Source organism: Amorphotheca resinae (genome assembly GCF_003019875.1).
Source record: "Amorphotheca resinae ATCC 22711 unplaced genomic scaffold M430scaffold_1, whole genome shotgun sequence".
In the NCBI taxonomy this organism is placed as follows: Eukaryota; Fungi; Ascomycota; class Leotiomycetes; order Helotiales; family Amorphothecaceae; genus Amorphotheca; species Amorphotheca resinae.
Genome location: NW_020194471.1, coordinates 2,455,042 through 2,480,435, shown reverse-complemented (window position 1 = coordinate 2,480,435; position 25,394 = coordinate 2,455,042). Strand labels below are relative to the sequence as shown.

Below are 25,394 nucleotides of genomic sequence, written 5' to 3'. Positions count from 1 at the left end.
CATCCGCAGAGGTGGGAGGCGGGATTTTTTCGACGATGGGAGCTGAGAGATTGGATGGGGCGGATCCTCAGGAGTAAGATGAGGACCGCCCTGGTGATCCGTGATCTCCGTGCAGCGCGGGAAATTAAGAACGTGAAGAAGGGGGTGAACTTGTGAAGGCTCCCAAGATGCGGTGCCGGCGCCTGTGGTCTGCCCGAAGGCCCCGCTAGGCGGCATGCGGCATGGCGCCTGTGTTCCCACCGCCCACGGGATGCTAAACTTACCTTACCTTACTCGGGCCACTCCGTCAGGTACGCGCTACAATAAGGTAATGAACGGACATATCTTACCTACCTTACATGCACATGCATAAAACCCTCTGACATAAGATATCTGCATACCTACATAAGGTACATGCGCACAATCATTATTCTCAATTATCGCTGACGTCCTTCTATCAAAACTACCCTTAAATCGCTAGTCCAACACCGACCTATCCTATGCTTGGTCGTCGAGAGAGTTTATTACATACATACAGTGCAAACAGTAGTCGGGCAAAAGGTCAAAAAGTCATCGCATACACAATTCCCCCCTCCCTCCTCAACGCCGAGGCCCCTGCGCTTCCAGAAGCCAATTTTGGTTTTGTATCTCGAGCTGGCCACTCCCTCCCCCCCCCCCCCTAAATGCACCCCGCCCCTCACATGTCCGAGAACTCGTCGTACCCACTCTGTGAGCGCTGCGCCGGCCAGATCGTGCTGCCCTCCTTGCTGCCGTAAGCGCTGCTCGTCCACCCCGCGTGCGATCGGACTCGCCGCTCCTTCTCAAACTCTCCCCATCTCTTCATCGTGATCTTCGAGCTGTCAAACTCGCCGTCCGCGTCGTCGTGTCCCCCACCCTTCGTGTCTCCGGCCGTCTTGCGCGTGTCTCCCCAGGAGAAGTCGTCGAACTTCCAGAACGCGTACACCGGGAGGACAAAGTTCCAGATGGGGAGGGAGAGGAGATAGATGAACATCCAGGCGACGTAGGACCAGCGGTGCGCCGTGAGCACGATCAGAACCGCAGGAAGACCAAGAATCAGCGCCAGCAGCACGAGAGGGATGATCTGAGGAGGTCTGCGGACAATAGAGATGATGACTGCGGGCAGAGGGTTAGCATCTCCTATACATTAGGCGGGCGGATCATGACTACTTACCGACGTAGAACGTGAAGGCGATGGCGGCCGGGAGAACCAGCGTACCAACCAGATCGATGAAGACGACGAATTGCATACTGAAGCAGAACGTCCCGCAGAGGTCTCGCACGAGGATAAGCTCCATCAGGTTGTGTACAGTACTGTTGATCCATCTACGTCTCTGCGAGAGGAGGACGGAGAAAGTGTCGGGCACTGTGGTTTTGCACACTGCCTGCGGAACGAAGACCTGTTTGCGCTTGGGGAAAGTCCGCAGCATGAGGGTGGAGAGATATCGGTCTTCTCCCAGCAGCAGTAGGTTCTTCTTGTGCAGGGTATCCACAACGTTTTCGGAATAATGTTCGACCACGTCGGGGTTGGCAAGGATGGGAACCCAGTAGTTTTGGCCTCCCTTGGGGGCTTTAATTCGATACATGCAGAAACATCCAGGGAGACAAGTAACACCACCAAAGATTGACTCGAAAGACTTTGACAGGTGATGCGAGATGAAGTATTCAAAGACCTGGATAGCAGAAGTCCAGCTTTGCCTCTTGTTGGAAATTTTGGTCTCGCCGCAGAGCCCCATAATCTCGGGGTCTTTGACCATGGCCGAGATCATGTGGGTCAAGCTGTCGGGGAACACCTTGGTATCGGCATCAACCATGAGCACAATCTCGAAGAAGTCCGGCGAAATCCCAGTGATCTTCCAGAAGTTGTTGAACATTTCGAACTCCAGTTCCGTCATGCGTTCATCGAACATAACCTTTTGTAAGAAGGACATCAGGATGATCTGACTGTCACGCTTTCCTCGGTTCCCAGGCTTGCTCTTGTTGGCCTCCTCGGGAGTACCACACTTGACCACGCACATCATTGGCACGCGCTGTTGCTTTTCTGGGGGTATTGCAGAGTCGGCGCCATAGTCGTAGAAACCTGCGTAAACCTTCGCCATGTTGTGCCTCTTGGATCCACTGGCAACGGCCACATACGAGAAGGGAGCTACCTCGTCCGGGGGGATAGCGTGATCTTTCATCATGCTTAGAACGATATCGGGAGTTGATACCGTCTCGCCATGGCCCTTGATGATACCGTCACAAATGACAAGGATGGTCTTGTGGCTGTTGGGGTAATCTGTCGTAGCTACAGAATCAAGAGTCGATCGAATACCCATCTCACCTTCTGAGTAGGCGGTGACAAGGCATATGGCATGGGCAAGAGGAAAACCGAAAGGCTGCCAATCAGCAGGGGGTTGAGGCACTACAGCTTCGTGGATGAAGCCAGCAGGACCGGGTCCTTCAGAGTCGCTGCCAGTAGTGCTGTACACTTTTGATTCGGGTCGTAAGAAGCTGCTTCGACTACCGTTTGGCTGTTTGAACATAGAGCCGGGACGAAGAAGCGCTGTAGAACTCTGGCTTGCCATAGTGGTTGGCATTGTACGGCCGCCACGTGATAACCTGTCTCCAGCATAGGGGCTGGTGAAGCGGGACGTCGTGGGGAGGAAGCTCGCTCTCTTGCTCGTTCTATCAGACCCCCCAATAGTACTTCCAACATCACCAGGGAGTCGTGGTGGAGCACGGTAGATATCATCAGACCATTCTTCAATTTGTTGATTCCGTTTTTTCGCATCGGAAGATTGCGATGTGCGAGCAGGTGCATACTTGCGGCAGATGAACCACTGGAATATGAGCGCGAGGATGAACTTCGAGATCACAATAGACAGAATAAACACCAAGGAGACGTAAAGGACAACTTTGGAGGCGATACATCCGATAGTCTCCGTGTCAACCGAACCGACTTTGATGATTTGTTCCAGACATTGAGCTATTTGCTTGTCTTCAGAGGACTGGAAAGAATGAGTAACATCCCGGCCGTGGACTGCTGCGTTGGTGGCTGTCGAGCGGTCGCTGAGCTCAACAAATCGAGACGGAACAGTGACTTGTGTCCCGTTGAACCACTTCAGGAGATCGAGATCAAGCACGGTACCAGAATAGACCATCAAGTTCCTTGATACATTCCTGATGTCATCCCAGGTGAAATACACATCACCAACGCTTTTGAGGCCATGGTAGAACGTCTCACGAGCGTTAGCCGTAGTATGACAGGCGTAACCTAGATAGTTAGGAATAGTCTTGTTGATAGGACTTGATCCATCTTGATTGAAGGTATTGCACGGGAAATACCATGCAAGATCTCCATTGTCATTCGTCGGTACATCGGATCCCGGTGACAATGTGATGAGACCCTTGCATTTGCCATTGACATTCTGGAACAGAAAGCTCCCGTCTTGGCCACCGTGCTTTTCAGGCAAGTCATACAGAACATTGGCGCCAGCTGGGATCCCCAGTGCAGCTGGATGATGAGACTGCGATAAGTCATATGCACTGCCGTGGAAGATCATGTATCCGCTTGACACATGATTGACCTGTAATCGAACCGTTGGGGCACCGCAGACAGTTGCAGTGAAACCAAAGGTCAGGAAACCAACAAATGCCATAATCATCAGAATGATACTGATCAACCCCATCTTCTCCCTCCAGGCTCTTCGCTGTTCCTTGGCAGGCATCCCAAAGCACCCCAGGAGAAAGTCAGGGCACCAAAACGTAACGACAGCGCAGTAAACATTCCATAGACTCGGTGGCTTTAGAGCTTCGAGTTCCTTCTGTCTTGCCTTCTCCTCCTTCGTCATCTTACGTTTCTTTACCTTTCGATGCGTAGATGAGAAGCCGCCCTTCTCCGTGGATGTGCGATCTGCTGTATCACCGTCAAGTGGAGACTGTTTTAGAGAGATCCGTCCGTCAGATTCGCCTTCATTAGATGTTCGTAGCCCGGAGGTCTCTGTCGGAGTTGGTTCCGCATGTATGTCTTCCATAATCGGATCGTTCCCTGTCGAGGACGGTAGAACATCCATGTTCGCAGCATGCTGTCTATAGTAATAATTTGGATGGTCTCGGTCGATTCTGTTCCGCTCTGGGCGAATCAAACTTCGCTTTCGTTGAAATTCACCTGCAACTGGGGTACCCGTGCGTGGCGAGACCATACCTTCTGTCGTTGGTACGGGCGAGACAGGGGATGCCAAAGTCTCAACGTAGGATGAATTTGATAGAATACGCTGGTGCCTTGAATGCGATGCTGGGCTCGTCGGCATGAATCCTGCTTCTTCATCTTGTGGTCGAGATCGGCGGGGGGAATGGCGGAATGGGTTGTGCTGGTCGCGCAGGGGAGACTGACTGGCCTCGGGGCGCTGAGGAAGTTCCATGGCTCTGTACACGGAAACCGTCAGCAAATGCGGAAAAATCCCATGATTAGTATTCCTTCAGTTTGGTCATAACTTGTATGATGCGGGATGCAGGATTAAGGTTCAGGGGAGAGCCAGTCGAATGTCGCGTTTCGACGCCTGGACGGCGCGCGTTGATCCGCAGCAGAATGAAGTAAAACAAGAACCGGAATGTGACCAAACGTACAGTGGTGTTTCCAGAGGGCCCTGGAGATGGGAAAGAGTGTTTGTTTTGTGGTTATGTAACCCCAGCTTATGGGGTATCAAGTAAGCGGGGGCACGTTCCTTAGTCCACCCGAATTCTGGAGGCAATGCCTTGCCAGAAGGTAGAGCTGGATTCCGTTGCCTTTGTCTCTCGATAGGAGGTGGTGGGCTTCAGCAGAAGAAAGGTGGATCAGAGGACAACGGGTGTAGAGAGTTGGAGGATTCGGCTCCCAACACCGATGAGCAAACAATGATGGTCTCCTCCAGGGACAGCGACAGGCTGGCAGAATGTAGGAGAAAGCGATGGTGTTTTTGTTTCGACCACAGTAGATCAGCGAGCGGACGGAAAGGCCATAGAGGAAACGAGTGCGTGGGTGGTAGTGAGGGCCAGATGCTGGCGATGGAGATTGGCGCCCGTCACCCACCTTGATGAGTAGGCCTTCAGGATTGTGGAGAGGAGGAATGAAGAATGAATGAATGATGTACACAATCCGGAGTACTCCGTATTATTGAAGGTGGTGCTCTGGCTTTGGGGGGGGCCAAACGAACCACGAACCCCTGGATTGGTTGGCTGGTGATGTTTTTGCTTGCCAAGCGATCCACACGCCCAAGGGGCAACGATGGGGTTTTAGTCAGCGGAAGAAAGGACCAAAACGGCTAAGAATAGCATCAGAAGAGTTTAGATCGCTTTGTGGGAGGGGTTGGCCAGGAGACGCGGAATATCATTCGACGTCTGCTCTGTTTGTCCGTTTGCCTAGTTGGGTTGGGGCGTGGTTCAGCCGGATAGATATCTATAATCCACCTCTGGGCATATTTCATACAGTCACAACAATCGCATTCTCCTGCGTACAGTGTGCCTGTCTGCGGATAGGGTCGTCTCTTCGTAACGGTTCCGGCTACTTCGTGGATGGTGAGGCTAGGCGGAGCTATACGAGGAGGAGGAGGCGAAAGAGGTTGCGGCACGCATTGTCACGCATATTGTCACATCTGCAAGCGGTGGCGGGCGAGGAGCATGATGCCATGTTATCGTATTGCGCGCAGCCTTGCTGGAGACCTGACGCCATCACTGCCCGCCTTTGTGTCCTTGAGTCCTTGTGTTCGTGTGGTTGGTGCGGAGCCGCTCTTTGGCCTGGTAACTTGGTTCGTCTGATCGCCAGTTAGAGCAATAGCTTTTACAATGAACTCCGCCTAGTACACTCCGTACTCCGTCGTACCTTTTGGAGCCTCCGAAACCAGGCCAAGGAGAATAATAAAGTTTAATTATGTTTTGTGTTTTGTGTTTTGTACTTTGTGTTTATTTTGTGCCTTGTGCCTTGTGCCTTGTGCCTTGTGCTTTGTGCTTTGTGTTTTGTCTCTTGTCTTTCGTCTCTTGTCTTTCGTCTCTTGTCTTTCCCTTCGTCCTAGCATTCATGATAGTATCCCTAGGTACATGTATGTACCTAGGTGGGCTGGGAGCCTGGTGGGCTGGTGGGCTGTTATCGACGTTCCCCCCTCGTACCCGAAGATCCCGACGTCCCTCAGCCGCAAAGAACAGACTGGCCAGCCATCACCGATTCCGTATACGAGTCGAGTCTTGCGCGGCGCCACCAGCACCTGATTCTGCGATTGCATCTCTTGCCAGGCCTTATTGTACATTGTGTTGGACTCGATACCCGGAAAAGCCCCAGTAGACCTCTGTACCCTACTCTGTATACGCAGTACAACAGAGGCCGGCCTACCGCTCTCTAGTAAATCTCACTCATACGTCGTTTGTCTTACTGTGAAGCCGCCATGCCCTGATATCGATAGCGAAACTACCAGAAGCGGACAGAAACAAAACATTCAGAAGATCCCCTAAGAAACCATGGAAACGCTGCATGGGAGAGAGCTTCCTTTCATTTAGCCCTGGTCAGGCCACTATTGGCATTGGCATTGGCACGGGGATAGGAGTAGTCGTAGTCGTAGCACGTCGAGTAGTTGGGTCTTGGTGGAGTTGGGGCTTGAACAACATCAGCAAAGCCGCTCACGGTCCCAAAAGCTCCTTGGGCGCCCTGGAGGATCAGAGGAGAGGAGAAGAAAAGGAAAGAAAGGAAAAGAGGGAAAAAAGGAGAGAAGAGATTAGGAATTGCTCGACCAGCTCTTACATAAGTGACGTGCTTGCGTCCAATTCTTTCTGCATTCTTGCAGACCCGCCGCATTCCTCTGAGCCTGACTCTCTCGTCGACAAAAGAACTGGACTACGCGATTCCTCACAGAACAGACCGCTTCAATTGCAGCCCCCCAGTTTGCCCCTTGCCCCTCGCCCCGCCATCTCCATCTCCATCTCCATCTCCGTCTCCGTCTCCGTTGCTGGCAAGTTGTTCGACTTCTTCCTCTTTCCTGTCGTCGGATTTGGGCGGATTCGCATCGTCATCCACGGCGTAGGGGTAAAGTGTTCCCCCCGCTGCCGCGCACCGTCACCGTTCCGGGGTCTCTTCCAGGGGTGTTGATCACTAACAGTCAGTCGTACAGCAAGCAGGCATTAACAGAGTATTCTTTCAAACTACTACACGAGCTCATGGACATTTAACATCAACCCAATATCTTTTGGCTGGCCCGAACATTTCTCTCCTGGTCTGAATATACCCTTCCCCTGTATCCCGGGCAGTGTTCAACCTGCCTCTATTCGTCCTGGCCCTGATCTTGCTGTCGTGAAGCGTCCTACCTTAGACTGTGGAATTGCAGAGGTGAGTTTTCATCACCTCACGGCACATACATTACACCCTCTCAGAGCCGTGCCTAAGACTTTTGAAGCAGTGTTAATTCGTAAATTGCAGTGCAGGCTCTCGTTTTGGTCTTCTAGCAGCTGTGCGCTCGATTTTTTGCGGGCTTCAAAAGCCTTTTCACGCCTCCCCTCCTCGAAAGGAATAAAGAAGTACCCCGCCAGACGAATCCTGCGGCTTGTCCTCCAACAAAATCGCCGCAGATTGAACCTCAAATTAGTGCTGTCAGTCACAACAGAAGCGAACTGGCCCTTGAAGGGATAACAAAGATTTGATTGCGGCCTTGTGGGAGCATAGGGTGACGGAATTCTTGTGGCAAGCAGCCAAGTCCACCTGGCATTCGAGGCGCCGCCATGTCAGCACCGTCTTCTCCCGAAGCTCCGGCCAGGCTGTCTATAGCCGATTCAGAGTACTCGCAGCCTGGACTCCATGAAGAGGGAGAATATATGGACAATGCTAGGCGGAAACCTATGCCTCCAATACCTATTCCCGCGTCTGGACGCATACAAGAAGCGCCATTGTCCCCAGTTAGGATCAATGTGCAGCCTGAAGACTGGCCGCCTCATGCGTCCAGTGCTATGATCGAGGGAGGGGATAGTCAGGCTGGGAGGGCTTCCAGCGGCTCCGACTATGAACCAAAGCAGCAGCGGCCTGTAATACAAGATATTCCATACCGACCAAGTTATGCAACAGGCCAAGCAAGACAGGTACAGCCACAAGCGGCCACCATATCGTCACCAGAAACCTCAAGCTCGAGATCATTCTCCAACGGTTCCTCTTCCCATGGGATTAGGAACCTGACTCCTGGTCGTACAGATGAGATTGAAATTCAACAAGCAGAGAAGCCGGCTCCCAAACTCCACTACTACCATCAGTCACATTCTTCTGAAGGTAGCTCCGGTATGCATAATAGTGCGCGAGGGTCTCACAATCCATACGGACCAAATGATCCGGCAGAAGCAGGCCCATCTATAAATCGGCATCTAACCCCGACCTTACAGATGGCACGGCGGACGCCACTCCAGCGGCCGCAGTCTACATATTCTGATACTGGGTCCCGCGGTCGCTCTCCAAGTGGATACAACTCTCCATCGCCAAACATGAGAGCTCCCTCAGCCCACTCCTCCAGACGATCTTATGATAGCAGGCCGCTCTCATATATCGATCTCCAGAATGTCTCATACCCTCAAGCACCCCCGCCTCCTATTGCGATGGATAATTCCCAATTGAGATCTGCTGTTGGAAATAATGCCTCATTGCTGAGCATGGGAAAGACTCTCGCAATGTATCGAGAAAATGTCAAGAAGATGAACGATCCCGAGACGCAGTACGCGTTTGCTATCTTCCTTATAAAATGTGCTCAGGAGTTGGGGCTCGGGCAGGGAGCGGATGCTTCTCGCAAATCCAGCACGAAAGGGGGACGTGATCACGATAGTCCCTATATCGAGGGTCCCCAATCGTCCCCTGAGGAACTGCTTCGTGAAGCAAAACAGATCTTGCAGAAACTGGCAGATAGAAGCTATCCATTTGCGCAGTATTACCTTGCAGATGGTTATGCGTCTGGACTCTTCAACAAAGGAAAGGAGGATTACGGGACGGCATTCCCCCTTTTCGTAGCGGCTAGCAAACACGGTCACGCGGAATCTGGATACCGAGCTGCTCTATGTTATGAATTTGGATGGGGCTGTAGGAAAGATCCGGCCAAGGCAGTGCAATTCTACAGACAGTCGGCTTCCAAAAACCACCCGGGCTCAATGACTCGTCTTGGTCGAGCATGCCTATCCGGCGATCTTGGCATGAATAAGTATAGAGAAGGGCTGAAATGGCTCAACCGTGGAACAGAATCGGCAGATATGCAGTACAACGCAGCGCCCTACCATCTAGGTCTCCTCTACGAGACCGGATATGGGGACGATGTATTCCGGGATGAGGCCTATGCGGCAAAGCTCTTCACACAGGCAGCAGATCTTGGCCACGCAGAAGCTAGCTACCGTATGGGAGACGCATACGAGCATGGGAAGCTCTGCTGTCCGCGAGACCCAGCGCTCAGTGTGCATTTCTACACGGGAGCAGCCCAACGGGGCCATGCGGGAGCCATGATGGCTCTGTGTGCGTGGTACATGGTTGGCGCAGAGCCCGTCCTCGAAAAGGACGAGAACGAGGCATACGAATGGGCGCGCCAAGCAGCCGAGTGCGGTAAGTCTCTGACCTATTTATTCCCCTACCTCCCCCCCTTTTATCATCTCAACTCAACTGACATGAACAAACAAATAGGGCTCACGAAAGCCGAGTACGCCGTGGGTTACTTCACGGAGATGGGCATTGGGTGTCGACGCGACCCCTTGGAAGCCAACGTGTGGTACGTGAAAGCAGCCGAGGCGGGCGACCAGCGCGCGAAGCAGCGCCTAGCTGCCATCCGCCTTGCAGCCAGTGGAGGCGCGCCCGGGGACGCCGTCCCGAAGGACGGATCCAAACTCAAGAAGAGCGGCAGTGGGAACGAAAAGACGGGGCAGAACGACAAGGATTGCATCGTCATGTGAAGAATATCTGTCATCATTCATCATCAATATCATCATCAACATCGAAGAAGTAGAAGAAGAAGCGCAGGAAGCCTCCGATGCGCACCCTTCCCTTCCTTAGCTATCCCAGGAGACCTGGGATGACATAAAAATCGATGTTGGGAAATGACCACCCACCTATCTTATTCTATCTCATTGTACATATGTGGGGCATTTTGGAGGAGGGGAGGCGGGGAGGCGGGGAAGGGGGAGCTTTTGATGTCTCTTCTGCATATGCATGCATAGATGTTTTTATACATCAGTGGCGTTCTTCCTTTTTTTTTTCTTTTTTTCTTTTTCTGCTCTTTCTGCATGCATGGATAAAAAAAGGAACGAACGAACGAACGAACGAAGGGACTTAGGTAGTTACCAAAAGGGTGGATGACAGATGGCATGTCTCGCAGTCATAATAGATAATGTTGAAGATACGAACGAATCATTTCGAGTGCCACAGTGTGTGAGAAGATTGAGATTACGTTTTTTGTTCAATTGTTCATTATTGGATTGTCCTGAAAATTTCTACCCCCATCCCCGTCCAATCCCCTTGAGTAATACTAATGCTATGCTCCTAAAACAAGACCTCGGACGCTGCCGGGTCTGAAAACTGTATGAGTGAATAAGAAGAACACCCTCCTATGAATGATACGCCCCTTGCGCCAAACACGCGTAGCGCCATGCATCAGTCCATCCAAACGCCCCGGATAGACGCCAATTAAAAAATTGAAAACCAAAACTCCTGATAAACCAGAAACGACGACGCTCAATTTCTCGCCCAAAAAACTCGATATCGCATATCCATCGGACCAAGTGAAGTAGAGGATCCAAAGCAAGCAATAATCGTGGAGGTGTTCCACGTTCTTCACTGGATATCAGGAATCGTAGCCTCGGGTTTCCTTGGGTCGAACCAAGCAACCCTTCTATCATCTCCGTTCCTGGCACCAACCGTCACCCAGACGTGCTTATATGGCACCTTGACGTTGACGATTTCTCTCTGTCCCGTCCATCGTAACCGTCCTTCTGGCTCCATGTTGCTGTTTCCTAAACCGCCATTCGTGACCCATTCCTTGACGACCAGCCGGATGAATTCGACCTTCTTGCGGAAGTCATTCGCTTGCGGAATGCCCTGGATCATTGGATCGATCTCGGGGCGCTTGCGAGTTGTGGATTTGCCTAGACGTGACGGCTTGGCCATAAAGTTGAGAAGTGTCTGCAGAGGGTATGAAAGGTGTTGACGGTCGTCGAGAGCGGATGGAGGGAGTGTTCCTTTTGTAGCCAGGTCCCGTGCGGCTTCTAAAGGCAGATGATAGAAATCGCACCACTTGCCATCTGCGGAGATCACAATCTTTGTGTGGTCTGGGAAATTGAACTGGAGATGGTTAGCAATAAATCATTTTGGAATAGAAGCCAAGACTTGCCTGAAAGTGTCCGTCACAGAAGCCCCAGCAGCCCACGTCCCCAAACCGCTGGTAGAAAGTCACTACGTTGCCAGCAGCTACAATCTCCGAACCCCTTTCATGGGGCTTCCGAGCAACAGCATCATCGTAGGGATAGTCTTGATCTCTCCCATATGCAGTCATGTAGTTTGCGAACTTCTTCCATAAGACGATCTTTTCCCGCTTTCTATCATCCCATTCGTCTTGGCCTCGTGACAGCTTGCCAACCTCGCCATTCTTTCCAACAGTAATCTTGTAGTTCTGTGGATTGACCTTCCCACGAGAGATTCCTTGTTCTCCTCTATTTTCGTAGAATTCAATATTAGGTCCAGAAATAGGAACCAGTTGGTGTCGATCCGGATACGCCTCGTTTCCTCGGTTTTGTAAGTGACGTTCAGCATCACGGACTACCACACATGCCGGTGGGACGTAGCCTTTGCTTGAATCAGAGGGGTCCACAGGAGCTGCCTTGAAGATGCATCCAACACTGCCATTACTAAGAATATATCCAAGTCCGAACTTATTAGTATAGTCGACCCATTTCACAACAATCGTCGGGTTAGATGGGGCGGAATAAGATTCTATCGCAATAGACCTGCTGTTGAGGGCTCGATCCAACTCAGTCTGGAGGCTACGAAGACCATCTAGTATGTGGTCAGGTTTTGTTCCAGATATCGATTCCAGTCTCTCTCGAGGATTAAACAGAGATACAGGATATTCCAGTACGGGCGGCATGTTCAGATCGGCTCTTCGTTCTGCTGCCGCTTTGTTCAGATTGTTAGCTAGGTCTGCTGCCAGTCGGTCTTCGACATCGGCGACTTCTTCTACGACCTTGGACTCGACGTTTTGAGAAGTTCCTTTAACGCGCTTGTTGGAAATGGCTATAGTTGGGCGTGTCCTTGGCTCTGCTGTAGTTTGAGAGCTCTGTTGCTCCGGTTGAATCTCTGGAATAGCTTTGCGCGCCTTGGTGGTTCGACTGGAGGGGTTGGATGCTTGAGGCCTTGCCCGTTGCTGGGCAGCAAAGCTTTGAGTAGAGGGTCTGCTAGAAGGTAGAATTGCTTGGTCCTTAGTCTTTGACATAGGAAGAGGTTCCAAAATTTTATTCAATGCTTCCGATGCAGCCTCCATATCTTTTCCGCGTTCCATGACTTGGTTGGCTTGTTCTTTCAGCCATTGGTTGAAGGGACGATAGACCACGTCCTCAGGGAGAGGCACTGCCGGGGTAAGGCCAGCTTTTTCCTCCGCAGCGACTTCTCTATATGTACTCGTATGTTTCACTGTGGGACTCCAGGGACCAACTTCGCATTTGATGCATAGTTTCTTCAAGTTTCGGGTGTAGAGATTTGATCTTCCTGCCCGAACACCAACTGAAAGGAACTTTGTTGGGCTTGGCGCTTCATCCCGAAGTTCTGGTGTGATTTCTTCGGAATCGGGCATCCAACCACAGGTGAAGAAAGGATGTTGTACAATAGTATCAGGATCAGGCCTCTTCTCTGGACTTTGCAGCAGGGCAGCCACCAAATCTTTCGTTTCCTCTGAGATGAAGTTCTCCGATGTATTCAACTTTGGCCAGTCGTACTCTCGTTCTCGGGCTCTACGATATATCTCGTCCGCAGTGGTAGATTGGAAAGGTGGTTTCCCGGTGAGCATTGCGAATCTATTATTGTCAGTAGAGAAGAGACCACACCTCGGGAGATCTTACATGATAATCCCCAGACTCCAAATATCAACTGCATGGTCATGGCCCCCTTTATTCTTTTCCAAGATCTCAGGCGCGATATAATTTGGAGTACCGCAAAGTGTTGTTCGACGGACTGCAACCATATCTTTGCCCGACATGAGCAGGGCAGCTAAGCCAAAATCTCCAATCTTGATGTTCATGTCCTTGTCCAAGAAAATGTTGCCCATCTTGAGATCACGGTGGATGATCCCTTTAGCATGCATATACTTGATGGCACCTGCCATCTGCACAGTCCAGAATCTTACTTCTGGTTCTGTTATGTATCTCCTCTTCTTCACCATGTCCATTAAGGACCCGTTCGGGCAGAGCTCTAATACTATATATGTGCATTTTTCGTAAGAGAAAGCTCTGTGGAATTGGACGATGTTGGCATGTCTCATTTTTGAGTGGATTTGAAGCTCAGTTTGGAACTGGGAAGAGGTTAGTTTATGCATCAAGGATCGCAGTTGTTGAGGTAACCTTTTGCTCCATCTTCTTCTGAGGCATGTAGCTCTTGACAATCTTCAGAGCGTAGTTCTGCTTCGTGCCGGCAAGCCGACCCTCATAGCATATCGCAAATCCTCCTTTGCCAAGGCATTGGCCCATCTGGTAGATTGCTCCATTTCGACGATCAGCACTGGGTGGTTCCCTAACTTCGGCGGGAGGTGGCGGAGGGTGGTCTTTCTCTTTCTGCGAAAACTTCGCTGCTGGTACTTTGGGTTTTGCTGCAGGCTGCTTCGCTCTTATGTGGGCATTTGCATCCCTTGGCGACAGAGCTTCCATATCGAGTCCGTCAGGGAAGATGCACTCCCAAGCCAAATATGGACGCGATCGACAGAAAGCTGGTTCAGTGAACTTCTCGTAGCCCACACCGTCGATTTTATCGTCTTGTCGCCACAGCCGGAAGTAGAAATCTTGTTCCACAAGCTCGTTGTATGCTTTTCTTTCGTGGATGTTATGACAGCAATAGATCTGCAGGACACGTTGGTTAGTAAAGAAGCGTAAATCATGATTTTGATCGGCAAGCAGTTTTCTGTCGCAGTCTCGAGGGACCCCGAGAGTCTGGCAGAGAATCTGAGCGAACAATTCGAAGACGTAGGCAGGAAATGTGTAGTCCTTTCCCAAGGCTTGAACGTAGAGCATTTCGAGCCACCAGATGTCTGGACGTGAAGAAAATGGAGAAACGGGCGTGTTTGGGGAACTCGGATCAACCAGCTGGATTCCCATCTCCTGGTTCTCCTCCTTCCATTGCCTGCGTATGGATTTGGACAGCCAGTTGACCGGGTCCTGGGGGATAAGGTCGCCCATTGCAAGGTTCGTGGGGGTGGATGAAATGGTGAAGAAGCTTACTATTCCCTTGCGAATAAGAGTGTTATTCGTCGATATCGTTCTGAGTTGTGGGTGGTGTTGGCGGGCATCGAGTGAATTCGAGTGAATTCGAGTGTGTATTATTGAATTCACAACACAGGATGGCGTTCGGTCGTCGAAGCTAGTCGAGCCATCACTTGTCTCTTCCAGTTGTAGGAGACTTCAAAGTAAACGTTTTAGTCGTGGGACCATTGGCACGGCAACCATAGGCTGACTAACATTCACGATGGAGCATTATCGCAAAGATGCGAGCGAGTATGCCCGCCGCCAACGACCCATGGTGGATTCACGTAATACGGGGACCATGGCTCAAACGGCAAATAGGAGCTAAGCCGCCCAGTGCATTATCAAGGCATCGATATTTAAACCAACCTTTAGCCACGACCCCGGATGTGAGCCTGACTGGCTTTCAGAATGGTTCCTCTTCCCCTGTTCAAGTTCGCGTCTCTCTTCGTGAGGCACATCTCGAAATATGGCGCAGTAAGTACTACTAATCAAGTTGTTGTAGTTGGGCTAATAATCTTCCCCAGAACTATATTAAAGCTCAGGCCCACGACCACCCAAAATTCCGCACTATTGCAGCTCGATATGGCCAGTCGTTGCATCAATTCAACATGCGGATGCAGGTCACCCTGCTTCGAGATTTAGCAGCCGAGAAACGAGCGAAAGAAAAGGCCGAAGCTCCTACGGTGAAGACGGAGGAACAGACAAAGGCTGAGGAGGCGGCAAAAGAGAAGATGGCCAAAGAGAAGGCGGCACAGAAGGAAGTACCGAAAAGTGTATGGAGGCGCAAATTTAGGCCGCTGCCAGAGAATAAAGCGGTGGACCTGTTCGCAGATGTTATTGGAGACTCGTTTATTCTGTTCGTCGCCGGAGGTCTGATCTTGTACGAATACGTAAGGTCGAAGGGGAAGCCAGATGCTAATGCAGAGAAACTGGCCGTGATGGCCAAGAAACTCGACGAGCTGGAACAGCGAGAACTCGAGCTGGAAGAGGCGGAGAAGAAACGACAGGCTCAGGTCGAGGCCCTTGAGCAAGCTCTAGAAGAAATGAAGAAAGGCGGTGACAAGAAGAAGGCAATAGCATGGGCTTCATGATCAGCATTATATCTGCTGTAGCCCACAAGAACCTTCCGATAGGGGGAAGTCAACTATGTCGGTCCTAGAGAACAAAGTGTACTGTTCTCAAAGCTCTGTCAGATCAGTTGTATGGAACAGAGCTTTCATAAATCGAATTCTGATCTCCAAGGGGCACACAAGCACTTTTCGCTTCTCCAAATGTATTTAGCCTCATGAAGTTATGGTGGACATGGAACTCGTCTTTACCAATGTACACTCTACTCTACATGGAAATATAATCTCATATTACAGGCCACCTTTGAACGTTCAATTCAGGAAGGAAGGCAAGCCCTCGGTGTGATATCCCGAAGCCTTAGTCCTACAAATCCTACATTTACCCATCTCAGAGTGTACTTTGCCGGGCACCAAATGTTCTGCTCGTCTTTACGCAAGCGCCGCGAATGGGCGTCGGTGCCTTCTGATCTCCTATCCCAACAGCAGCCCAGATGGAAAGGTTAGTATAGTTAACAGATACCGTTGAGGGTTCGTTGCTAATGACTGTCATAGAACAAGTACTCGATACTCATGATCTAGCTATCCCCCTTCCGCAACTTCGCCGGCAAGATCAAAAGGAGTGGTTCCGCATCCTCCTGCTTTCTTCAGCAGATACTCAACCTCCATCGAACTACATGGCTCGTATTGAGAGGCTTTATCATCAGACAGGGGGACGGCACGTGGGGCTTGTTTTCCTTCTCCGTGAGAGTAACTCCGCAGAGGATGGTACAAAAGCGTTCATGGCTCTCCAACTCAGGTACGGCCTTCTGGTTTGTCATGACAAAGCTTGCAGTTCTGATGTGAAGCAGCTTGCTCTCTAGTTTCGAGATGCCTATCATCCCATTGTCCTCAGTCTCGACATTGCGGGAAACGCTGTCTTCATTTCAACGACAGCTCTCACAGACTCGATCTGCAGGCCGTCCTCCGCAGATCAACCCTACCACAGCCCTGTTGCCATTCTGTTCTGTCAATGGGCCCATCCCTGAACATGCCAGAAATGTATTGAGTGATATATGCCACAGCCTTCCGGAACTAGCTCAAGCTGCTACGACACGGGATGGTCAGGATGCGCTTAGACAGTGGTTGACAGAGCCGTCTCCAGATGTGGCGGGGAATATCATAGAGTTCTGGGAGCAAGAGTATATTTTTGAATGATTGCAGGGGCGGGGCGGCGGAGCGGGGCGGAGGGGTAGAAGATCTTGGAAGAAACTACTTATGGCTGGAAAGAGCTGGCTTCGAAGCATTGCAATCAATCAATTAATAATATATTTTGTCTTTCAGTGAAGCAATCGAAACTTTGATTGCTTTTCATGAACGTAGTTATATACTCAGTACAAGAATATATGTTCTAAAGCTCGATCGTCGGAATGGGAGACACATTCCCCGGGACGTGGTGGACCCTGAATTATGACGTATGTGTACGTACTATCGGTATGTTGCGAGCTCCAGCTCCAGCTTCCACCATCAAGCTTGAGACAAACCCCACGTATTTGCAAGCGTGCCCCCTCCCGTAATGACTCTAAGCCAAGGAAGATCAGAGAAATGGCGGAATCGCGCATATTTGTAAATGGGATTCTTACTCATAGTAGGAGGAGTCCACGCGATCGAACCCTTGAACAATGACGTAGATGTCGAAGGGGGGAGACCGCCAGGAACCCGTCACCATTTATATACTTAGGAAGCTACAAAACCACACCACTGCCTCCTTTCGAACTTCTGAATTCAACCATCTACCATTGAATCGCACAAACTTCCCAATACAAGAACCACCACCTCCTCCTAGGAACACCCTCGAAAAACCATCCAACTTTCCCACATCTACTACAAAGCCATATCCATCATGACTCGCGGAGAAGCAAACCAGGTCAAGGTCCACTACAAGGGCGCGGACGAGGACTTCGTCGTCTTCCTCGATGACCAGAAGGCATACCAGGACTGGAAGAAGGACAAGAGCATCCCTCTGGCGCATTTCGTGAGCTCGTTCAAGGTCTTCGTCACTCACAGGTAAGCTCGCTCGCATTCCCCTCCCGAAGTCTCATTACCCCACATCGCCTGATGCCTGCCCTGCACACTTCCGCCGAGGTTGCGCAAGGCAGATGATGGCTTGGGCTCCTGCAATCATCAAGACTGGGAGTATCTTGGTGAGGATTTACTAATGATTGTGAGCCAGACACGGCGCCCAAGGTACATTTGACGGTGCCTCCCATGCAACTCTCGAGAACGAATTCGGCACCCATGACGAGGATGAAGTCATCAAGCAAGTCCTAGAGAAAGGTAGCATTCAAGAGTCCGAGGTACGTGCCATTCTTCTTCCCTCCCTTCTCTACCATCTTTGTGTACCAGTCAATGTACTGACCACCAACAGTTTCCTGAAAGGGTCGGTACCAAGAACGATAGTGTGCCCGCCCGCTTTGGTCACTAGATGCGTAGGTTGAAAAAAAGGGGTTGAGCAAAAGAACATGACGGAGGGAATACTTGCATTATGTGCTTGGTTTGGCTGGCGATGGGATTCAGGGCGATATCATGAGCGGTGACGATGGGCGTTAGGTCTAGTATGGAAACTAGTACCAGGTCCGTGTAAAATAAAAAAACAGAGGTCAAAATAACCTCTCCGGAGACAAACTCCCATATACACTGATGCTGGTACTTATTCCACTTCACTGGAGGCTGTGAGGTAGACTGAGTGGACTGTACTGGGGACTTCCCAGCCCATCGATATCATTGTACCGACCCTAAGTCTGTCGACCATGGCAAGAAGAGGAATCCACTTACAATCACAAATGCGAGTAGGTTACCTTACTCATTTGTCCCCTATCAAAACATCCGTTTCGTCCCCGTGATCGAAAGCTCGTCATCTGGGTAGGTAGAATGACAGGGAAGCAAGTCACGGCACGAGCACGAGCACCACAACACGAGAACTTGAAAGCAGACTCTTGGATATCATCGATTGGCATTAACCCTTCAGCGAATGCATCCCCTCAATCTCCCCCCAGATTATGCAGAAATTTCTCTTTCTCCGATTATCAAAAGGACGCCGTCGCTGATGCTTTCAAATCCCGAACCCCATACCCAAATTGGTGTATGCATACATGTATGTACCCGCTGAAGCCTGCTAAAGATCTAGGTATCTGTAGCCATTGGTATCCCTCCTCCATCTCTCGACCCAACGAGATAAGTAGGTAGGTACATATCTAGACCTTAGCTAGTCTTGGTCTACGAGGCACAGACCATGGCTGAGCAACCACAACCTAGATTTTCACGCGTTGAGTCAGTACTACTCTCTGTTCATTTTTTGACTCTTGAGGACTGGGACTGGGAAAGCAAGCGGCATCTTCTTACCTCTCCTTCACTGTACGCCCAGAAATAGACGCCCAGGCCAATCAAGTAGTAGATGGCTGGGTTGGTAGCCTGGTACAGCAGCGCGGCGGCCAGAGCCGTGAGCGGGAGGACGACCAGGCGGGCCTCGATGCTTCGATGCAGAGCCGTGCCAGCCAAGAGCGGGAGGGGCCATTCCCAGGCGAACATCCAGATGCCGAAGAGCAGGTTGATGATTTGGAGGATGGGCACTGGCTTCACTGCTCCGTCGAGGTTCTTCGTTAGGAAGTCCCAGAAGATCTTGGGCCAGAAGAATCCTTCAATGGCTGCTGCTACTTGGTCTTGTCGAGGGGGTTAGGTTAGTCTGGATACTTGTGGTCGAGAGGAATGAATGAAGACGTACATGCGGCGGCCGTGAGGATTATTAGTCGAGCCCAGTGGTTCTTGATGAGCTTCCCCATAATATCTTAGATATCTGTTGACTTTTTCTAAACGCCTTTGAAGATCAAGCAGGGTCCGAATGGGGAAGATTGAGGGTTCGGTCACAAAAGATGATTAAAAGGTGGAATGAGTGAATGTATCCGAACCTGCGGAGGGGGGACCAGGCGAAAAAGAGGCCGGTCTGAAAAGAATGCTATCGAAGACGACGAGTGCACAGCGCTGTCGACGAAGTTTCTTCTCCAGGGAGGGTTTCGATGGTCTATATCTCTGGGCACCAGGACCTACACGGTAGATCACCGGGCAACAGAGAAGGGTCCGCTTTCAACTTTGTATCCGATCCCGGTTTGATTGTCCAAATTGGATGTTTTTGAAGGGGTAGTCAGTCCATGGAATGGTTATCTGATCTTCTATTACAGATAACATCCGAGCGATGGTGAGGCAACGCGAAGTGGAGGAAGGGCAGGGCAGTGTCAGAAGAGCAGAGGATACCGTTATGCCATCGAACGGGATACCAGAGCGGCTTGTGTCAGTGATTGCACGGCTTCATCTGATCCGAACTATAGCTGAGGTAGATTTGGGGGAGATAGTGTTGCTGGAGTGTCTGGAATCTGGAGGAGCTTGAGGTTGAGACGTCTTGGAGTTTGAAGGTTGAGGAGGGGGGAGGTTGCAGCAAGTATGATCTTCACAGATGCGGGACCTGGGAGTCTAAGTCTACGGAGATACCAGTACCCCCATGACTGGGGGGAGGCCTTGGAGGCGGCTGGTCTCTTGGTTTGTGACGAGCGTGCCGGCCATGCATCGCAGACATCACAGAAGGCTCTCAGAACACGGGAGAAGGCTAGCGAGGCGGATGGAGGACGCAAATAGCGTAAAGCGACAATGGGCGTCCCAGCAACCTCACAATCCCAATTGAGTCTCGACCCGAGCCTATCACAGACAGGGACCGCTGTGAGATCCAAAGTGGCGGGCTCCAATGGCTCTGTGGGTTGGCGGTAAGAGGAGCAAAGGAGGTCGTTGTGGATGGTGATTGGCGATGGTGCCCGGGCCACTTGATATCGATCCTGGGCTGGGCGCGTAGAGGAACAGTCCACACAGGACGGTGCTTACAGAGGGACAAGAACTTCACACACACAACACAGCATGAACCGACGGGCAGCATGAGACGGACAGGCCGCCTGGTGATGATGCTAAAGATACTGATGAACTTGCAAAAAATAGACTGTCTCACCCGTCCTTCGTCCAGGGTCCTCGATTCTTCTCCACTTTGCAGAGGAATAGACCCCCTCGCACTGGGTATCCCCTCAATTACACACACGAGTTCCCTCCGCTCATCGCCTGAATTCCCAGAGTCTCGGAACAGCATGATGTCCTCTACTTTTGGCCCTGAATCACGATTAGCCGTTTAGAGAGCTCGGTTGCCATATCTGATACCCGTCGCAGAAGAGTGAAGGGGTTGAGACAGGCGGCTCCAGCGCCCTCGTTTTATCGCCAAACCATATCTCAAACCTAGATTGTCACGAAAAGAATAATACAGCCGTTGCATTATCTTCATCAGATCATGGCTGGACTCCGTCTTACCTAGAGGAATTGGCCGGCGACAAGGTGCGGCCGTGCTTTTTCACCCGACAACTTCAAACGGGTCGACAAAGCGGTACACGCGCATTCATTCGGCAATGCTGCTCGAGGGGAGCATGTCTCCTTCGAGAGCGGAGAAAAGCCGAGGTGTGCGATTGAATCATCTTGCATTCCTCAAGGTGCGGCGATGGCGTCGATACATATATGCTTGTATGTATGCGCATTGCGTATTTTGTAGAATCTTAGATACAGAGCATCTATCTGTACGTGCCTCGATGATCTGATCTGCTTCGACATCAAATCTATTTCGGGTTTGGGCGCTTTTTGTGTCGCTCACCCCCATGCCCCATCAACCTTCCAGCGCTTCCAACGCTCCTCTCATTGGTCCGACAAACCTCGAAAAGTGCGGGGCACCCGCCATGGCAGCTTGGGTTTTTCCTTGAAGCGCCCGTAACGTCGAGTTCCTATGTGATTGACTGACGACCGACTGCATTCAACCGCCTCCTCTATTCACGAGTCCTGTCGTAAGACGCGTCATTCCTCTCTGATGCCAGATGAGCACGGGCGCGATAACAATCAAGCACAACTCTATCTTAAGTAACATCTTCAATTGAGTTTGCTGTACTATCCCCGTCTGGTCATTCCGTTTGGGTCTTCTTTCCTTAGTCTTCAACGTGGAAACCATGTCACATACAGTACGAAAAGGTACCCTAACTTGTAGCGGGGTTCTCATTGTGCTCGAAAGAGAATAATCAATACGCAGTAATAGGTCTGCAACAATGCCTACAAGCGTGTACCAACGTCCCAAAACCTAGAAACGTTTACCCCCCAAACCCCGATCATCCGAAATTGACGTAGACCGACTTCCCTTACCATCGCCATAACCCGAGAAGTATGCTTTATATATACAGATTTGGGCCAGACCTAATTCTACCCCGTCAACCTCAAGGACATGTCGATCCAACAACCGACCCACAAGCAAGATAATATTAACGAAAAATGCTAAGAATACCCTCTGCCACGGCCCTGTTTTTGCCTGCCCCTTTACCCCGTTTCCCATGTTTCTGTGCCTTCCGGATTGGTTGCACTCTCGGTACGTTCTCCTTCGCTTCTATTGGAACACCGGACACCGTTGATAATAGGGTCGTTCTGCTCTGATTAAAACTGTTCGCACTTGACGTTCTCAAGGGTGGGGTGGTAATCCTCTGTCCATCAGGAGTCCAACTGCTTTGGATCTTTCTTGTAGCAGATCTCCGCAGGGTTGCTGCTCCGCTGTCATCCGACCCAAACATGATTGAAGGGAGACTCTCAACGGAATCATTTTGAACGTTCTCCTTTTCATCTTGAATGACTGACAATCGTGACTTTGACATGTCCTCGGCCTCTTGCAGTGTCGTCACGTCACTTGAACTATGCTCGCCTCGAGCTGGAGCAGTCTTTTGTGCGTCGATACCCGTTGACGAATCATCTTCTGTAGCCTTGTGCAGACTTGCTATGCTACTGGACCGCTTTGTGAAGTTACTAGCAAAACTTGCAACACTCAATTTCCGCATCATGGAACTGGCAGATGCACGAACGAGATGTTCGCTGCGAGCTCGACCTGTCATTCCCGGGAACGGAAGAATGTCTCGGGTCCAGACATCAGCGAGAAGAGTTTCAAGTCGAACTCGTTCTGCACGGGACGGTGCCAGGACTGGGATGCGGTTTGTCGTGAGAAGAGATTGTGACCTGCTAATAGAGGCACATGATGCCGAATGGGGCATACTTTTGCGGGAGTTCGTATTTTTGATGATAACCTGGCAGAGTCCTGACTTTGGGCCTACGGTCGTTGCTCTGTGGATGGAGATTCTTCTCGCTATAGTCCCTACAAAAAGTCAGCTATGGCCATGACCTTCAGAAGGCGCGCAGAAACGCTGGCCGGGAGATAGATAAGCTATTACACTCACCAGGTTTTCCAAATACCGTTCCCATCGGCTTGATATCAAGTGATAGTGATGCACACACAGCTTGTTCCCCTATATGCAGACCATCCCTGCCAGAACAATTAGTGAGACGGCTTCGCCATTCAAGCTCTTCTTTGGGTGAGCAGGCAGTCATAGTAATCTCAAAGAGTTGATGATCGTATTCGAATACGAGCTTCCACGAGAATGGAGCTGTGTGACATTGCAATCCTAGAATACCATTAGCTTCCAGGAAGATGCCACCAGAGACGTTGGAACCGGAGTGAATGAAATATCGGTGGGATTTTAGTGTTTCACTGATAAACATTGCGGATGACTCTGATGCTGTATGCATACCTCGTCCATTATCAGTCTCCTCGACCCTAAGCTCATTTAATCCTATGCAAGCTTGAACTGTATATCTTTGGTCGACTTTGCTAGCGGAAGCTAGTAAGATGAAGTCACGGTATAGAAGGGTGATGAAATATTGGCCATTTACACCATCCTTGGTCTGCCAGGATACGTGAAGCACGCCACAAAGATAAATGTGTCCAAGACTGCGAACAAAATTCTTAGAGAGGGCTTCGGACTGCATAGAGAATTAGCCAAGCCTTGAAGTATACGCACAAGATTGGGAATCTCTCGACAACTCACCTTGTCAGGAAACAGGAGACGATCTTGTAACAGCCATGATTTTTCCATGGTAGCCTTCATTCGAGGATCATCAGTTGCTCGGTTGATCTCCGTAGTGGCCTCCCTCAATCTAATAAGGACATCTTCAATAGCCATATGAGAATCAGGGCAATCACAAACTGGGGTTTGCTTTAAAAGCTCTGCGAACAAAAGTGGATATTTGCACACCCGTTGGATTGGCTATTTGACGATTAACAATGGAGAGCAGTAGGCACGGGATACTCACTTTGACAAGTAGATCACCGATAGTCAAAGATTTCTTTGAGTTGCCATGTTGAGTGTTAATTGAGGATAGTGACGTTGCCAAAGCCTCCAGCCCTCTTTGATATGCGTCCCACTGCGGCATGGTCCTATATGCGGATGCCACGTCCTTGAGCATCAATTCATATTTGGCACCATATTCCTCATACACGAAGAAACGATTCATCTATTCAGGAAAATGTAAGCAGATGATACCCCCCCTTGTATTGGCGCAGTTCACCTTTTTCTCAAATACTGCCGCAACCGAAGCTGCCACTTTCGGTTCGGCAGTCATGCCGGGAATTTTCTGAAGCCAGGAAGCCCCTCCAGCATGTTCTGGCACAGCGTCTAGGCTGTGCCATCTATTGTGCCCATGAGCTGATGGCGACAACGTTGAGCCAGCGCACTCTAATTGTGTGTATTCAGAATGAGGTACGGCACGATGGAGGTCTCCTAGGAGCTCTTCGTGTAGCTCAACAATTTCGTTCAGGTTCCGATTGATGGACGCTCTAAGATTCAAAGACAGGGTCGGAATGGTCGCCATGAGGGTCGCATAAACCTAAGAAAAGATTAGCGAAGTGTTCCAATCAGAAGGATTCACAATCTTACGTTCATGAGGAATTTCACGTCGGCAACATAGCTCTCTTCGGTTGTTATAATCTCTTCAAGCACTCGACGGCGTTGGAGTAGACGGTTCATGACTTCCTGATCAATGGCAATATCACGCACCATATAGGAGCTGTCTTCTGAAAGCCGCCCGACGTTCGAAGCCTTGCTGCTACGGTCTGTCCTATGATGGCGAGATGAAACCCCGGTTTTTCTCGATCGTGGGGCGATGCTCAAGCTGGCGAGACTGATACTGGCACTTTTGACTGCTGTTACAAATCCGAATGAAGATCCGGACGAAGATTTCTTATGGCGAGTCCTGCCTGGCTGGGATGGCAAATCGAAGAACTCTCTTTCCAGTGCCGAACCGTCCAAGTCGCAACTCACCGTTTTTCGCCGTTGTATAGCTCCCCTCTGAAGCGTTCTCATCCATTTGTTGAAGGGCCGCTCAGGTTCCAAGGGCAAGGGTCGATTACGAACGGGTTCTAGATCATCTAATGAGAATCTTTTCCGTTGAGGCGTATATTCTGCTTCAGAGTCATCTGTATTGAACGACAGGCCCAAAGCAGCTATGTTATCCAATGTGTTCCATGCCTCGCCGCCTTCACTGGTGGCAGAGCTACCACAATTAGCATTGAGGTCAACATCATCAAAGACGTCACCCTGGAGTTCGCTGGTAGACCTTTGGTTTGAGGGTGGTGGAATCGGCGTTCCCCAGCTAGTCTTTCGGGAGATGTGTGTAGAGTCCCGGCGAGGGCATGTTGGTGTAGAAACGTCAAGAGGAGCCTTGCTCTGAACGTGAGTATTGGATTGATCCATCATGCAGAATCCAAGGACCAAGAAATGTAAATACAAGACTGCTTCAAAAGACCAAGAAAGACCAGTGGGCAATACAGAGAGATCTAATTGCAGCACCAAAATATGCTGGGCAAGAGAAGAATGGCATGGGAGACGGAAGATAGAGACAACGGATAGATCTGAGGAAACAACATAGGCTGAGATTTCTTGGATTTTATAAACATCGCAGGGC

At 50.5% G+C, this 25,394-nt stretch overlaps 11 protein-coding genes across 11 annotated transcripts; 5 read left to right on the top strand and 6 right to left on the bottom strand.

Moving 5' to 3' along the window:
• Window positions 1-669: 669 nt before the first annotated feature.
• On the bottom strand, window positions 670-4,736 carry M430DRAFT_160540 (glycosyltransferase family 2 protein). Its single transcript, XM_024863378.1, has 3 exons — window positions 4,606-4,736; window positions 1,172-4,404; window positions 670-1,113 (listed from the first exon to the last, which is right to left on the bottom strand). Exons 2-3 carry the CDS (start codon window positions 4,398-4,400, stop codon window positions 677-679), a joined length of 3,666 nt encoding a protein of 1,221 aa, XP_024725446.1. The 5' UTR covers window positions 4,401-4,404; window positions 4,606-4,736; the 3' UTR covers window positions 670-676.
• Window positions 4,737-5,540: 804 nt separating this feature from the next.
• On the bottom strand, window positions 5,541-6,257 carry M430DRAFT_55350 (hypothetical protein; the record flags this gene model as incomplete). Its single annotated transcript, XM_024868535.1, has 3 exons — window positions 5,541-5,768; window positions 5,910-6,022; window positions 6,062-6,257. 3 exons carry the CDS (start codon window positions 6,255-6,257, stop codon window positions 5,646-5,648), a joined length of 432 nt encoding a protein of 143 aa, XP_024725445.1. The 3' UTR covers window positions 5,541-5,645.
• A 128-nt stretch (window positions 6,258-6,385) lies between these two features.
• Window positions 6,386-7,448, top strand: M430DRAFT_160579 (hypothetical protein). The gene is made up of 2 exons (XM_024863381.1): window positions 6,386-7,327; window positions 7,418-7,448. The coding sequence occupies exon 1, from the start codon at window positions 6,479-6,481 to the stop codon at window positions 7,088-7,090; it is 612 nt and encodes a 203-aa protein (XP_024725444.1). The 5' UTR covers window positions 6,386-6,478; the 3' UTR covers window positions 7,091-7,327; window positions 7,418-7,448.
• An 817-nt stretch (window positions 7,449-8,265) lies between these two features.
• Window positions 8,266-9,903, top strand: M430DRAFT_92970 (hypothetical protein; the record flags this gene model as incomplete). Its single annotated transcript, XM_024869752.1, has 2 exons — window positions 8,266-9,559; window positions 9,638-9,903. The coding sequence occupies 2 exons, from the start codon at window positions 8,266-8,268 to the stop codon at window positions 9,901-9,903; spliced, it is 1,560 nt and encodes a 519-aa protein (XP_024725443.1).
• Window positions 9,904-9,984: 81 nt separating this feature from the next.
• Window positions 9,985-10,367, bottom strand: M430DRAFT_160549 (hypothetical protein). The gene has a single exon (XM_024863379.1). It carries the CDS (start codon window positions 10,314-10,316, stop codon window positions 10,065-10,067), a length of 252 nt encoding a protein of 83 aa, XP_024725442.1. The 5' UTR covers window positions 10,317-10,367; the 3' UTR covers window positions 9,985-10,064.
• A 37-nt stretch (window positions 10,368-10,404) lies between these two features.
• On the bottom strand, window positions 10,405-14,382 carry M430DRAFT_63115 (hypothetical protein; the record flags this gene model as incomplete). Its single annotated transcript, XM_024869036.1, has 5 exons — window positions 10,405-11,287; window positions 11,337-13,011; window positions 13,057-13,505; window positions 13,555-14,046; window positions 14,128-14,382. 5 exons carry the CDS (start codon window positions 14,380-14,382, stop codon window positions 10,781-10,783), a joined length of 3,378 nt encoding a protein of 1,125 aa, XP_024725441.1. The 3' UTR covers window positions 10,405-10,780.
• Window positions 14,383-14,856: 474 nt separating this feature from the next.
• Window positions 14,857-15,815, top strand: M430DRAFT_32474 (hypothetical protein; the record flags this gene model as incomplete). Its single annotated transcript, XM_024866179.1, has 2 exons — window positions 14,857-14,922; window positions 14,973-15,815. 2 exons carry the CDS (start codon window positions 14,857-14,859, stop codon window positions 15,537-15,539), a joined length of 633 nt encoding a protein of 210 aa, XP_024725440.1. The 3' UTR covers window positions 15,540-15,815.
• A 212-nt stretch (window positions 15,816-16,027) lies between these two features.
• Window positions 16,028-16,828, top strand: M430DRAFT_160525 (hypothetical protein). Its single transcript, XM_024863377.1, has 2 exons — window positions 16,028-16,311; window positions 16,364-16,828. The coding sequence occupies exons 1-2, from the start codon at window positions 16,055-16,057 to the stop codon at window positions 16,707-16,709; spliced, it is 603 nt and encodes a 200-aa protein (XP_024725439.1). The 5' UTR covers window positions 16,028-16,054; the 3' UTR covers window positions 16,710-16,828.
• A 354-nt stretch (window positions 16,829-17,182) lies between these two features.
• M430DRAFT_131909 (hypothetical protein) lies at window positions 17,183-18,332 on the top strand. Its single transcript, XM_024862218.1, has 3 exons — window positions 17,183-17,558; window positions 17,725-17,848; window positions 17,920-18,332. Exons 1-3 carry the CDS (start codon window positions 17,395-17,397, stop codon window positions 17,974-17,976), a joined length of 345 nt encoding a protein of 114 aa, XP_024725438.1. The 5' UTR covers window positions 17,183-17,394; the 3' UTR covers window positions 17,977-18,332.
• Window positions 18,333-18,745: 413 nt separating this feature from the next.
• M430DRAFT_15157 (hypothetical protein) lies at window positions 18,746-19,330 on the bottom strand (the record flags this gene model as incomplete). The annotated part of the gene is made up of 3 exons (XM_024863194.1): window positions 18,746-18,802; window positions 18,894-19,210; window positions 19,273-19,330. 3 exons carry the CDS (start codon window positions 19,328-19,330, stop codon window positions 18,746-18,748), a joined length of 432 nt encoding a protein of 143 aa, XP_024725437.1.
• A 2,345-nt stretch (window positions 19,331-21,675) lies between these two features.
• M430DRAFT_63109 (hypothetical protein) lies at window positions 21,676-25,183 on the bottom strand (the record flags this gene model as incomplete). Its single annotated transcript, XM_024869035.1, has 7 exons — window positions 21,676-22,749; window positions 22,928-23,056; window positions 23,183-23,414; window positions 23,480-23,698; window positions 23,745-23,945; window positions 24,000-24,317; window positions 24,368-25,183. The coding sequence occupies 7 exons, from the start codon at window positions 25,181-25,183 to the stop codon at window positions 21,875-21,877; spliced, it is 2,790 nt and encodes a 929-aa protein (XP_024725436.1). The 3' UTR covers window positions 21,676-21,874.
• Between the last annotated feature and the right edge of the window lie 211 nt (window positions 25,184-25,394).